This window comes from Brachionichthys hirsutus, chromosome 18 (assembly GCF_040956055.1).
Source record: "Brachionichthys hirsutus isolate HB-005 chromosome 18, CSIRO-AGI_Bhir_v1, whole genome shotgun sequence".
NCBI classification, from domain to species: Eukaryota; Metazoa; Chordata; class Actinopteri; order Lophiiformes; family Brachionichthyidae; genus Brachionichthys; species Brachionichthys hirsutus.
This window is the reverse complement of record NC_090914.1, coordinates 9,430,404-9,443,863: the sequence shown is the minus strand read 5'-3', so window position 1 is coordinate 9,443,863 and position 13,460 is coordinate 9,430,404. Positions and strand designations below refer to the sequence as shown.

Sequence of the window (13,460 nt, the reverse complement as noted above, 5' to 3'; positions counted from 1 at the left end):
CGTCGAGACTTTAGAACAACCTCTGGGATCTAAGGGTTCATCAATAGTGAAAGATTTAAACAGGTTTATTAAGCTCTTTTTTTTAAACGCAAAGTTTGACTTGGATCAAAATTGCTGGTTCGAGGGTTCAAACAGCCAGACATTGGCCCAACAATAAGAGGCAATCACATTCTACATAAAACTAAACCATTATTTTATTTGTTTATGGCATTAGTGTTTGTTTGTTTTTTGATGGTTCAGACTTTCAGCAGGCCACCGTCGCCAGAGTAGAGAATGGAAGAAGACAGAGGGGAGCTGCAGGATCTCATCAGGAGAGGAAGAGACAATGTTTTATAAAGAAAAAAAAGCTTGTTTGGAAACTCACACTGTATATAGCATATGTACTACCGAGACAGGACATGGCGTCCCACAAGGCTATGTCTCAGATCCACCTCTGATTTAAGAACTGGAGAAGGTCACTTAGATCCATTCCTTCATCTCTTTAAGCTCTTTCTCAGAGCAAAAGAAACACCTTTTCAGCAGCACCTGAACCCACCACTCGCCCTCCCTCTCTCCTAGATTGAATGGGTTCAAGAAGAACCCTCCTACTAACTTTCTTGAAAACCCTTTAAGTCATTTCTTAATTAAAGTCACTCGCTAAGGAACTGGGAACCAAAAGGGAAACGTTTTCACGGCTAATCGAACCATGCCACACAGAAAACCCTGGATTTCCTCCGTTGCTGTGAAGAGGAGCGGTCAGTCGGTGATCAGTCCAGGCCCTGAGCGACATGATTTTATTTGTCAGGCACGACACGGAGAATGACATTTAACTTGTTATTATTTCCCTTAGAAGATTAATGATAAATTGTCCATTATTTTTCCTTAAAAGTGAAAGATAAGACCGCAGTGGTTTGCCCTAAAGCCAGAGTGCCGCCACTATGCAGAATGACAGCCAATTATGGAGGCCTAGTTTGGGATAATGACTTTGCAATGAATATTTTTGATTGAAATGTAACTCGGTTGGCCTTGGGCAAAGTGCAAAAAAAAACCATAAATAAATAAATAGAAACGTTACAGAAACAATGAGCACTGTTCATCCCTTTCTTTGGTCTCTTTGGTCTCTCTGCTCTCTCTCGCTTTCCACTCCTCTTTTACAGGAGCAAGAGCTCCACGTATATTGATGGAAAAAATTGTTAAATCACAGAGGGCTTGCAGCAAACATAAATTAGCATATTCAGGGTAAATATGCAGACTATTTACGATAATAAAGCCGGATTATTCAATTCAATGAATGTTAAATAGATGAGGAAATGGTATGTGTCTTATCTGGTCAAAGCTTCCATTCATTTTAATCGCTTCCCAATTGAACTCTTCATTTTATTCTCTCTGAGTTATTGTTCCCATTTCAGCCGGGGACGGCACCTATAGGTCCTGGGAGATTTCCGGCAGTCACGTGGTTTAAGTGGCATTCACCTTATTCTCGGCGGAAATGGAGAAAGTCGACGTCACCCTGAGGCCAGCGTCACGATAAGCCCCTTTTCATTATGCACAGGGGCCGATGGAGAACAAGATTAGCAGGGGGGGGGGCTCGTGTGCATAAAGGCAGGAACATACAAGTCATCTAGATGAAATAAAAAACATAAACAAAACGCATTTGGTTTTTCATTGGTTAACTTGAACTTGAATAACTTTGACTGCGCGCGTGTTTGCACCTCTTTCTCCAGTTTAATGAAACACCTCAAGAGACACATTTGAACTCATTATTAATGCGTATATGTATGTGGAACTGGGCAAAGGAACTCTTTCAGCTCTTTCAGAGGAGTTTCTTGGCGCCAAAATGAAACATAACGTGGTTGTTAGTTCGCCTTCACTGCACAAACAAGTCATTCTAATTATACAAGATTTGCAGGCCCCAAAATGAATCATCCTCATACACACGGCTCCACCCCATGCTGATGGAAAGTTAAGTGAGTTCAGAAAGCACTTCCGGAGCTTCACAACAAAAGTGTTTGAGCTTTGTCTGAAACCACAAAGGAGATATTTGTGCTGATTGACATTCACTCTCCTCTGCCAAACGTTCTGACGTCTCACATGTTGAAGTCTCCATCTAGCGGCTCAGAGGCTGCAGCGCCTCACAAAAGCATCTCCTTCCAGTGTTTATACATCCTGTTCTCTTATAGGATGTTCCTCACAGAAAGAAAAATGATGGTAGAAATAGAAACATCTTCATTTTTTTGTGCTCATTTATTAAACAGTAATATTAAGACAAAACTTGTTCCCAGCATCAATATGTTGTATAAATTAATTTATATTACGGATAATTTTATTATATATTATTTTTGTATTCATGTTTGCAGTTGGTTTCAACTATTGAAATAATAATTGCAATGATTGCATGAATGTCGGGAAGGGCTGAGGTGTTGTTCCTTTATCTACCACACGGCGGCGCTCGTCTCTTTCTTCAGTTGATGCATCGTATGAAGCCGTCGGAAGCCTCCAGACTGCCTGGGGTCATACCCTGACTGACTCTAGAATAAATTCTAAAAAAAAATTGTTGTGCTTTTATTTTGTAAATCACGATCTACTTCATGTAGTAGAATTACACTAGTTCTTTCTTTAATCTAATTACTTTTTAACTTTTCATGTTTGAAGCAGTTCCCTGAACCCCTCATTCTTCACAATGACATTCCGAATAGCCTGGTCCAACACATGCTTCCTGGAAGCTTGAGGATCAAACGTTTTTGTACTTGCTACAGTTGGTGGCAGGGGAACATTTTATTCATTTTTATTCATAAACAAAAGTTTATTTGACTGTTTTTGCTTTTAAACTATTTCTTTTTTTTTGTAACAACCTCTCCGGCCTTGGAGAAGAGTCGGAAGTCCCTTTCACAAGGCACAGAAGATGCCTGCGTGCACAAAAAGGCAAAAATAATGGATTTGCAATTAAAAAAAAAGAAATTGCAAACAAGACAATTATTATCTATCAACATCATTATATTTGGTTGCAAATCCATTTTTTGTTTGATTGCATAAAAATAAACACATTTATCTCCATAGGGGGGGTGGGGTGGGTAGGGGGTATTTGAGGTCAAAAAAAGAAAAAAAAAGCCTACATCGCTATAGCCGCTCCCCATCTCATTAATTATTTGCTGTTTTGCAGGTGGGAGTCTGCCCTTTTGCTTAAGGGAGCCATTTACCCTTTGCATAATGTCTGAAACAAATAAACATGAAGACGTGACGATGACTTCCTGCAGCTTATCTTGAATGCAAGTGGCCCGATGGGAGAAAACCCTCCACCGCCCGAAGACAAAGTCAGAGCAGCTCCGCGAGCCAAGCGTGCAGGTTGTCGTGGTAACCGTCAATCTCGTCACCCATTGATGTGGCCGTCACTCTCCATCTCGAGCCTCGCTTGGTGGAAACAAGCGTGTAAAACGAGACCGCAACATCAACAATAAAAAGGCTAACTGTTTCTCAGCTTCTGATAACAACAAGAGGCATGAGCTCAGTTACCTGAGGAGACCTTTCACCCCTCCCATAACAAAAACCTGCATTTGTTTTCTTTGGTACTGTAAAGGTTTTTCTGCATCAAGGGATATGGGACAAAAATGCATCACGACAAGGTTTGCTTTTTGTGGTATTCCCTGTGGTCGAAAAAGTACTTCATCTCTGTTGTTCCTCTGGAGTATCCGAAGGGAACATTACTGGAGTTCATTTTAGACTCTTACTGAGCTCTGGGTTTTTGTTCATGCTCTCCCCCCGCCCCCCACCCCCCATCCTGTCTCGGGCTGTTTTGTCCTTAAATCTCTGCTTCTGTAAAAGCCTTGAGGGAATGATCCAGTTCTCACATAATACCGATTCAGTCGAGGATGCAGTGGCGGATGCAGGGATGGAAAAGGGAAATAGAGTCGCGGATGTCTACTCTTGTGTCTCATTTGGTCTGGGTTGGAATAAAAAGCATGCACAACACAACACAACACGTAGGCGCCTGTTTGATTAAACAAAGAACATTTCATTCTCACAAGACCACGCAGAGAGATTGTTATGTTCCAGGACGAGACTTCATCTTTTCAAATGAGGCACAGTAGGCAATTACAGCACATTAATGCACCTTTTAGGCGACGATAGCAACCACGACTGACAGAATGAGACCCAAAGCAATTTATATTCAAGGAATTTCTACTCCGAAATGGATTATTAATAAGCTTTTGATTTGTTTCAATAACTCACGGCCACAGTTTATTAGACAAAAGCATGCACAGCCGAGGTAATGCTTTCATTGGGGATGCTAAAATGCTAATGGTTTCCAAAACTGATCTGGACACATTCTTTTCACCCAGTGCCAGACTTCTTTTGAATGTTCCATTATTATCATTATTGTGCTTTTAATCATATTATCCACTTAACCTAGGACTATTTCTACTATTACTAATCCTAAACTAATGGTGTTTTGAGTGATGAAATGACATTACGGTGGGAGCCAAAACCAGTGGGAGCTGACTTCTATTCATAGCCTTGCACATAATATATACATTATCCCTGGTTATTACCACCCTGAGAGCTTGTGTTTTATTATATTATCTCTCTAAATACCACTAAGCCTCCACCCCTCTGCGATGGCACTAGTCACTGATTAGATCTGAAGCCCTAGAGCAGGGGTGGGCAAACCTTTTGACTCGCGGGCCACAATCGGTTCTAAAATTTGACAGGAAGGCTGGACCAAGAACAGATGGATGGAGTATTTGTGTGAGCTAATATAAATGACACATGAAAGCTATTGCATTAAAGGATTTGGCCTTTTACAGGCAGCATTACAGGGAAAAGGTCAAATGAACGAGGTTTAATTATATAACAATTTTATTGAATGATATAATTTGTACAAGTTTGGCGGGCCGGATTAAAAAGACCAACGGGCCGCATATGGCCCCCGGGCCTGGGTTTGACCATGCCTGCCCTAGAGCCTCCCTATCCATCCATATTTCACACTATTTCTTCACGATGCCTCTTCTTCCTAACCCCATACTGTGATGGTGGCTCTGGTCTCCTAGCAACCAGCCCTCTTACAGGTGGTGACAGCATTTGAGTGGGCACCCTCACCTCGGCACACCACCTCCCACAAACTCACCCTTCGTCCCTCCTCCTCCTCATCATCTGGATGCCTTTTTCAAGTCAAATGAAGACACCTCACTCCATGGTGCAGCCTGCGCCGCACACTGATGCATTCAGGTCACATCAGACTCATAATTAACCTGAAATGTCATTCACTTCATTCTCGTTAGAATAATTGAATCACTGCGTGTAGTAGACTGGGACATGTTGTTTTCCATACATTCCATGGTGACCCAGATATACTGGCTTTGTTTGTTGCATCGGGTCACAGAGATCACCTGATCCACACGTCTTTGTCGGTGTCAGTGAATATATGACCCGATGGGGAGGCTTCAGGTTCGTATAATGGCGATGCATCCCAGCATTCAAAATATTGGTATTACTCTCTGCTGGACAAAACACATAATAGAGACATTATTATTAGTGAAAGTCCTAAAAAAACACAACATGGACACACAGTAGTCCTCACTAGGACAAATAAATGTGCAACCTCAAAACTTCTGAGTGAAGAAATGTGTTTATCACATGAGTCCAACCTTTACTTTGAACATTTTATTTCCCAAAATGAACGTAGTTTTTTTGCTCTGCCTTTTTATTTACACTGAGAAAAACTAAATGATGCTGTTCAAACATGTGATGAGTCATAACATATGTTTACAAATGAGTTGCTTTGTAAACACTTAATAACAGGACAGCAACATTCCTTCCATTAATGTTACCTTCTGTGTGGAGGACAAGACGAATACATTCCTCCTCTCTCCTCCTTAATAAGATGCTCTTTACCCTCGCCGAAGAGGAGGCGAGGGTGTTGCAATTGGGTGCTTTTGTCTGTCTGTTTGCTTGTTTGTTTGTTTGTCTGTCCGAGCGCATAACTCAAAAACTAGTAACCCAATCGACTTGAAATGTTTACACAAGCAAGGTTCTGTCTGTGGCTCGGTCCTCCCCGAGAATGGCGTTGATCCAGATTCTAGAATTATTTTTACATCTGGAATTGTGCCTGTGCTGTAAACTGCCACTTTAAGAGGGAGGGACACAAATGACATGATGGGAAAAAGAGTCCAGAAGGAGTCTTGTAGTACGTTCCGGAGCAGCAAGCTAGAGCAGGTTTGACCCCTCTGATCCGGAAGCCCTGTTTACTATCTCACAAGATCAAATAGTCTTTTGGAGGCGAGGGTCTGCTATCTCTGATTGTCGTTTTCTAGTTTTCATTGGCTTAGCTGCTGGTGCAAACATTCGAAGACGCAATATGTGTGCGACACAACAAGGAATATGACAAACAGGCCTTCAGAATGGTGAACGATTATAAAGAGACAGCAGGTAAGACTTTGACTGAGGCTGCATCCAAAAGAGAAGCGAGAGTCTTATTAAAATGTACGTTTAAGCGCCTCTAAGTGTTTTAAAGGTCCCGAAAAACAAGATTTAATCCTCAGTTGGCCAAATGGTGTTGATCTTTTCTGACTTTTGCCTCAAATGGAGCTCTGAGCGGATTAATAATGTACGGAGGCAGAAGCTGACATGGTTTAATAATGATGGTTTGTAAAACGAAGGAGGCCATTAGAAACATACTTTATTGATTTGATTGAGAAAGGAAAATAAAAATATATTGTCACTATAGAGTAGTTGTGTGCATTTTTGGTTTTACTTCATATGGTTGCACAAAAACCAGATGTTTTTCTACTGATTTCACTAAAAATCCAAATTCTGATACACACGTTTGCATGTATAATCTACATAGATTAGTCCAGATTATTACTTGTGATTTTGGGGCATGTTTCTGAGACGCCACGCCAGACCTTTTTTCTCTCTCTGAGATCACATCACATTTGGGCTGTCTGCAGCCTGGGGCCACCCTGATAAAATGACGTGAGTGCTAAATGGCAGCTCTTGAAATAGCCTCTACCTGCCAGCCTGCTCAGCCACTGGCTGATGCGATGCGACCCCATTAAGACGCGTTTCGGAGACGCGCCGCGCTGGACTGCTTCTCCCGACTTCGCTTTCCTCCTCAGGACCCTGAAATATTTTTTGGATACATTTCCAGAAATTTCTTCTATTCCAATTTGCAGACCCAGCTCGAACTTTAAAAATCCAAAAACATGCATATTGATCAACCAGCAAATGTCTCCTTTTTTGATTTTATCGGAGGAGTTCAACTTCTCCAGAGGGATGACGTGAGAACCGCCATGCCCGTCATCCTAATCGGGATCTGCTTGTCCGGAGCGGTGGGGAATCTGCTCGTTCTGCTGATTTTTATTCGTGACTTTCGAAACGGAAAGGGCTCCGAGGTAAAAGCCCTCCTCGCCTCTCTCGCCTCCACGGATTTGGCGATCCTTCTGCTGTGCGTCCCCGTGCGCGCCGTCACCTACTACAAGCAGACCTGGACCTTCGGGACTTTCGTCTGCAGCACCACGGACTGGTTCCAGCACTCGTGTGTGGTTGCCAAAACTTTAATCCTTGCAGCCACCACCCGAGCCAAACACACGTTCATCCCCAGCTCCGCTGCCGCTCCCCCTTGCAGCGCGTCATGGATCCACGGAGCTCTGGCGTTCATCCTGATTGTGTCGATGATGTTTCCGATGCCCCAGATGCTTTACGCGTCTCTGGTGCAGCACGGTCGGGACACCATCTGCGTCTCTCAGGTGCCAGTGTGCGCCTCTGGTTTCATGAGCTTGTTCTACAAGATTTATCCAACTGCGACCTTCGTAGTGCCGGTTACCTTCACGCTTGCGTACTACACGAAAACGCTGCACTCTGCGGTGAATCGCGCACCGAGGCCTCAGCATCAGAGCAAGGTTACCCTGGTTTTGCTGTGTGTAAGCGGCGCCCTCGGGCTCCTGCTGCTGCCGGAGTGGGGGACCTTCACCTGGATCAGGCTTGGGTACAACACGCCACCCGTGGGGTTGATCATCTTCGCGCAAGTCCTCCTTTACGCATGCAGCTTCCTCTCGCCGGTGATCTTGATGACCATGTACGACGACGTGCGCCAAGGACTAATCAGCATTTGCTTCATCGTGACCTGCAGAGGGTCAAAGCAGCCCCCCTGCAACAAGTGTCCGAAAACGGAGGGAAACGGCGCCGAGATCGGAGCCAACGCCGTCGCCAACGCCGTCTCACCGGAGAAGGAGAAGACCTTCCCAGATTTGGAGCATTTTTGGACAGGGCGCAGGAATACGCACGTCGAGGAGGAGCAGGATCCAGTTCCGTGGGAGAAAGAGGAGAAAATGTTGTAATAAAAATGCCAATTTGCTTTCAGCTGGTTTGTAGTAGTTGTTTTTTTACCTCCTGTTGAACGACTTTAGTGGCCTGTTTGCTGCCGTGAGCTCGATTAGATGTGAAATGATCTTGTACACTATCATGTTTGGATGTTTTCTACTATCATGTTTTGAATATTTGTGCTTGCCTGCAGTGTTGCTGCAACGTCACGGATAAATAACACCTTGAATTCTTGCAGGTTTGTACCATGAGGCCAATGTAAATATCCAGGACAATCAAGCACCAGGAGGCTTGTTGTGATTGTGTATACTGTATACTGTGTGTGTATATGTGACACATAACATGGATAATAAATATCTGTCAAAGGTGCTCTGCTTTTTTTTTCAAGCCTGCAAAAAGACTCGAGCTTAATCACGGATAAAAATACAATTCTAACATCTAATCTCTCCATTAAATTCAGGAGGTTATGAGATAACATGCACGGTGCACATGTATTATATTAAAGTGTAATCCATCCGTGTTTCAGGTCAAGTCCATCATATTTCAGTGAAATCTGCACTTTTTAACAGAAGATATAATAACACTAAGAACCTGATCAAGTAAGTGGCCACTAAAGTGCATTGTATGGCATTATTACAGAGCAAATATAATATAATCTCAAGTGTTATAAAACACGTACGTTTATCCTTATTTGGTCCATTACAAACAATTACAGATTTATACAGTATACTGCTTATAAGCCAAATACAAAATGTTGCAAAGAAGAGTTTAAAGCATTGTCCATTAACATTCACATTTATCCACATACTTGTCAATAAATTATAACCATTCTATTACACGTTTATAAACTACTTGTAAATACTGAATATAAAATGTTATCTAAAATAGCACATATTGACATGTATGTGCTTCTAGCTCCATTATGATGTGTTGTAAACAGTTTATTAACTATTTATATGCTCATTGTAAACACTGAGGGTCACTTACAATGACGAATGGCCACATATTTGCTTATAACTACATATAACGCATTATAAGATGTTTATAATGCGCTCTGCTATTTGTCAGATGTTTTGTCCAGATGTGTAGCGGATGACCAGCAGCGACCACCTCCTCCTCCACCACAGACGACCTGCATTAACAGCATAACCTTTAAGTAGTGGTGAAAAGAAGCCTACATTTAGACATCTGTGAGTACCGGCGCAGCAGCCGCCCGTGGCTCAGACGCCCCAGCAGATTTGACATTTTAATGTGCCTGAGTGAAAAGAAAGGTTACAGGTTGAAGAGGGGGGGGGGGGGGGGGGGACGACACACGCTTCTAAAGGATTTCGGTGTGATTGTGCTCCTTCACATAATTTATTCATTGACAAAAGATGATGTCCCGAGTGTCTGCCCTCGGGTCACTTTTCTTTTTCTTTTTAGACTTCTCCTGCTTATAGGTAAGGATCTGAAAAACCCCACTTCCAATGCCAAACTGAATCAAATCCTGCGCTAAAACATTTGGACCAACGCATGAGCCTTGCTCATCAGTTTTTCTTACTAGTGTATATTCAAAGCTAAAGGCCTCTGAAAAGAGTAGCGTCCCATCATTTTATTGTGATGTACACACTGTTTTTCTCTTCACTCATCCGTGACGGATTGTCGCTGCTGCCTCAGGCTCTCACTGTGCCTTTTCTTTTTTACATCCTTCCTGTTCAAGAAGCATCGCCCTACAAGATATGAAAGGTTTGAAGCAGACTTCGGTCAGCTCTTGTTCCTCGCTGCGAAGATGCATTTGACCTGATAAACTGGTTTGGTGTTGTTTAAGTCTCCGGTTCTTCTACCAAGCTCTAAACTTATGCCAAACGAAGTAATACTGCATGATCTATTGACTACTTAAACCTACTCCTTATACTTGGAATCATGTGTTTATCATCCAAAAGGGGATTGAACAAATAGCAGTGAGCAAATAGCGACACCTTGCGGCACAGACCATAAGTTCATTTGGTTCCTTTCTCATGTGGCGCTATATGGCTGTGATGTCATAAAGGTGCTGTATTTTTTATTATAAAGCCGTTTGGACGATGCACACACACTACTGCACATCTATTTTATGCCCAACAAAATTTTCCCACCCTTTTAAATGCTTTCATTCCAAGTTATGGGATCAATACATCTTGTTAAGAATAAGGCTGCAATGATAAATAAAGTGAGAATGACAGACTCTAAAACGTTTTCCACATTCAGAACATTGTTTTAGAGCAAAGAAAGGAAACCGTGAAACAGATTCAAAGACTGGATTACTTCTTGGGAAGGGGGGCCACAGAACTGCTCAATTTGTTTCTTGTCTTGCATGAAATCGTGTGTTTATGACCGTGGCTCCTCCCTCTATCACTCGCTGCACAAACAACGCAACGCAGAAGTCCACCGGTCTCCAACTAATGGAGTGAATGTTGATTCATTACTTAAGAATGTGTGTGTGTGTGTGTGTGTGTGGGGGGGGGATATCTACTCCTAAAGCGCATAAACTCTCCCCACTATAGTCTCTGATCCCACCAAGTTGAAAGAAACTCTCAATTCTCTCTAGTATGTTTGAACTTGGTCAAACAAATCAGCCAAGAGCAAGCAGTGGCATGCAGCGTCATCTCCTTGATGGAGGTAAACACATGTTAAACATGCTTTGGAATTTCCTTTCCAAAACAGAACTGGCATGCAGGAAATGTGAAAACAACGCTGACTTGGAAAGAACACGTGAATGCTGGCGGCTGTGTACACAAACATGACGGGTGTTGAACTGGTTCTCCAGCTACCACTCCCAGCCATGATTGGTTCCTACTGCCGGAGCCAAACGCTAATGATGTCGTGATATTAGCGAGAGAAAAGCTTTTGCACTTTGTAAATGGAGCAGGTTACATTTAAAGCAACTTTGTGAAAGTGTAGCGTTGCACTTTAAAATGCACCGCCATCTATCTCATGCATAAAAAGTCACAGTTTATCCACTACTCTCTCTCTCTCTCTCTCTCTCTCTGTCCTCATGTGAACGGATTAGGTTCAGGGATTAGAGGCAGATCAAATATAAACCAGAAGTCAAAATGCAATCCATCCCATCAGAGCAAATGTCATCCGCCTTCTTTAAAAGAACGAGGACGCTTGATTGACGGCACCGGCGCCCAATGGCAGCGCAGCACGAGACCAGCGCGAGAACAGCTGCGCAGACGTGCGTAAAAGGACGCAAGCGCAGCGCAGTGAGCAGGAATAGCGTCGGACACGGCGGAGTCGCGAACTACAGAGACGTCAAGATACGAAAGGTGAGCTTTACGTGTTATAAAGGTACATGAAACAGACGCGACGTGGCTGCGGTCATTGCTTTGTTGATTAATAGGGTTGGTAACAACAGCCTTGTGGTGACGTTGTCTGTCAAGAAATGATGGCGCAATGTTATTTCTCCTTTTTAAAGTAGCTCGTTCTTTATAAATTACAGAACATATACCCCCCCCCCCCCCGCATTTAAAAACTTCCCTGCAGTGGTGAAAACCTGAAGCAGTAGCCGTGCGCTCTGACGCAGTTAGATCCTGTTGTTAAGGTTGAATGTTGATCCACAGAAAAGTTAAGGAGATCCGGCCTCTTTAGAGGTCATCCGCTCTCATTTCAAGGCGCTTTTGCCCCTTTTAATCTCCGATCCATTGTCACTTTGTATTTGCATGCATGGATGAAAATCTCCACAGACCTCCAACATTGATTTTAATAGCTGAACGCAGCACCGGTCTTCTTGACAGGTGAGTTTCAGGTAAACCGTGGCCTGTCTGACAGCAAGGAGGACTTTGCTCTTCGGTTACTGCTTGACTGCTGCGTCACGTTTACGCTAAACTTTAAAAGTGCTGCTCTGTTGGACGCAGCCAGCGATGTTGAGTTCACTGTGAAAATGTTCCACCTGACTGAAGTTGGAATCGGATTACATCGACCGGTTGTTTAGTACAGACAAAGCTGAGGTTTTAAGGTGTATTCAGCACCCCGAAAGAGTTTGACCCCAAAGTGTGTCTGGTGCAGGACATTTGGGACTTTCATGCTGTGCATTTAAAGTTTAGAGATTACCTATTTGGGCTGTGTTCTTGACAAATACCTGTCTGGCGATAGTATGGCAACTAAGGTGATCAAAAAAGTCAATCAGAGAACAAGATTTTTGGGCAGAATGTCTGCTTTTGTCAGCAAAAGTGCTCTCCGGACGCTTTCTGGAGCCCTCGTTCAGCCCCTCTTTGACTATGCTAGCACCTCCTGGTATTCAAACATCAAAATGTCCCTGAAAACCAGGCTCCAAACCTCCCAAAACAAACTGATTCGGCTACTCCTCAATCTGGGGCCCATGACCCACCTTCTTCCTGGACATTTTGCTAGCCTAAACTGGCTCAGGGTAGAATACAGGGTTAAACAACTCAAAATGGGATTGGCATTTAAAATAGTCAATGCAGCTATGCCCTCAGTCCCCTCAATCCCTGCATACCTGACGGAACACCTCCACAGATTTAGTGACACCCACAGCCACAACACTAGAGGGAGCTCAAACAACAGCCTGATTACCCCCTCCTATTAGACTAACATGGGTAAATCATCTTTTTACAATACGGCCACCCAAGGGTGGAACGGTTTGACTCCCGCCCTCAAAACATGCACCTCTTTGGCCTCCTTCAAAACGGCCCTAAAAATACACCTTTTAGGGGGACAGAAACGGAGATAGTCATCACGACTCTCTCCGGATCAACCCCCCCCCCCCCTTTTTTTTTGTCCACCTACGTTGCACATATTAATTGCCTTAGTAATTTATTGTAATTTATGTAATCTATTGTCATTCATTGTCACTGTGCATCAGTGGTGTAATTTATTTTAGATTAATTGTTAGTTTGCATTGGCGGTGTAAAATCATTTTATTTTTATTTTTCTAATGTTACGTTGCATCAATTGAGTTATTGAATATTGGTTTTATTTGTATTTGTATTGTTAAATTTGTATTGTTAATTGTGGATGATTTATGTACGAAGGACTTTCAACGGAAACAAGACCGCAAGGACTTTTTTGAAATGCTCCTCTTAGACAGGATGTTTGACTTTATTTGTACTGTAATACATGCTACTGTGTGACTGTACTTGTACTCTAACATTCTATCTAATAAATATATTCATTCATTCATTCAG

The 13,460-nt window shown here is 42.9% G+C and overlaps 1 protein-coding gene across 1 annotated transcript; it reads left to right on the top strand.

The window, feature by feature from the left end:
- The first annotated feature begins 7,178 nt into the window (after window positions 1-7,178).
- LOC137908082 (G-protein coupled receptor 151) lies at window positions 7,179-8,312 on the top strand. The gene has a single exon (XM_068752447.1). The coding sequence runs from the start codon at window positions 7,179-7,181 to the stop codon at window positions 8,310-8,312; it is 1,134 nt and encodes a 377-aa protein (XP_068608548.1).
- The last annotated feature ends 5,148 nt before the right edge of the window (window positions 8,313-13,460 follow it).

Excerpts from the sequence above, each read along its gene's own strand:
- LOC137908082 (XM_068752447.1), top strand. The coding sequence starts at position 7,179 with ATGCATATTGATCAACCAGCAAATGTCTCCTTTTTTGATTTTATCGGA.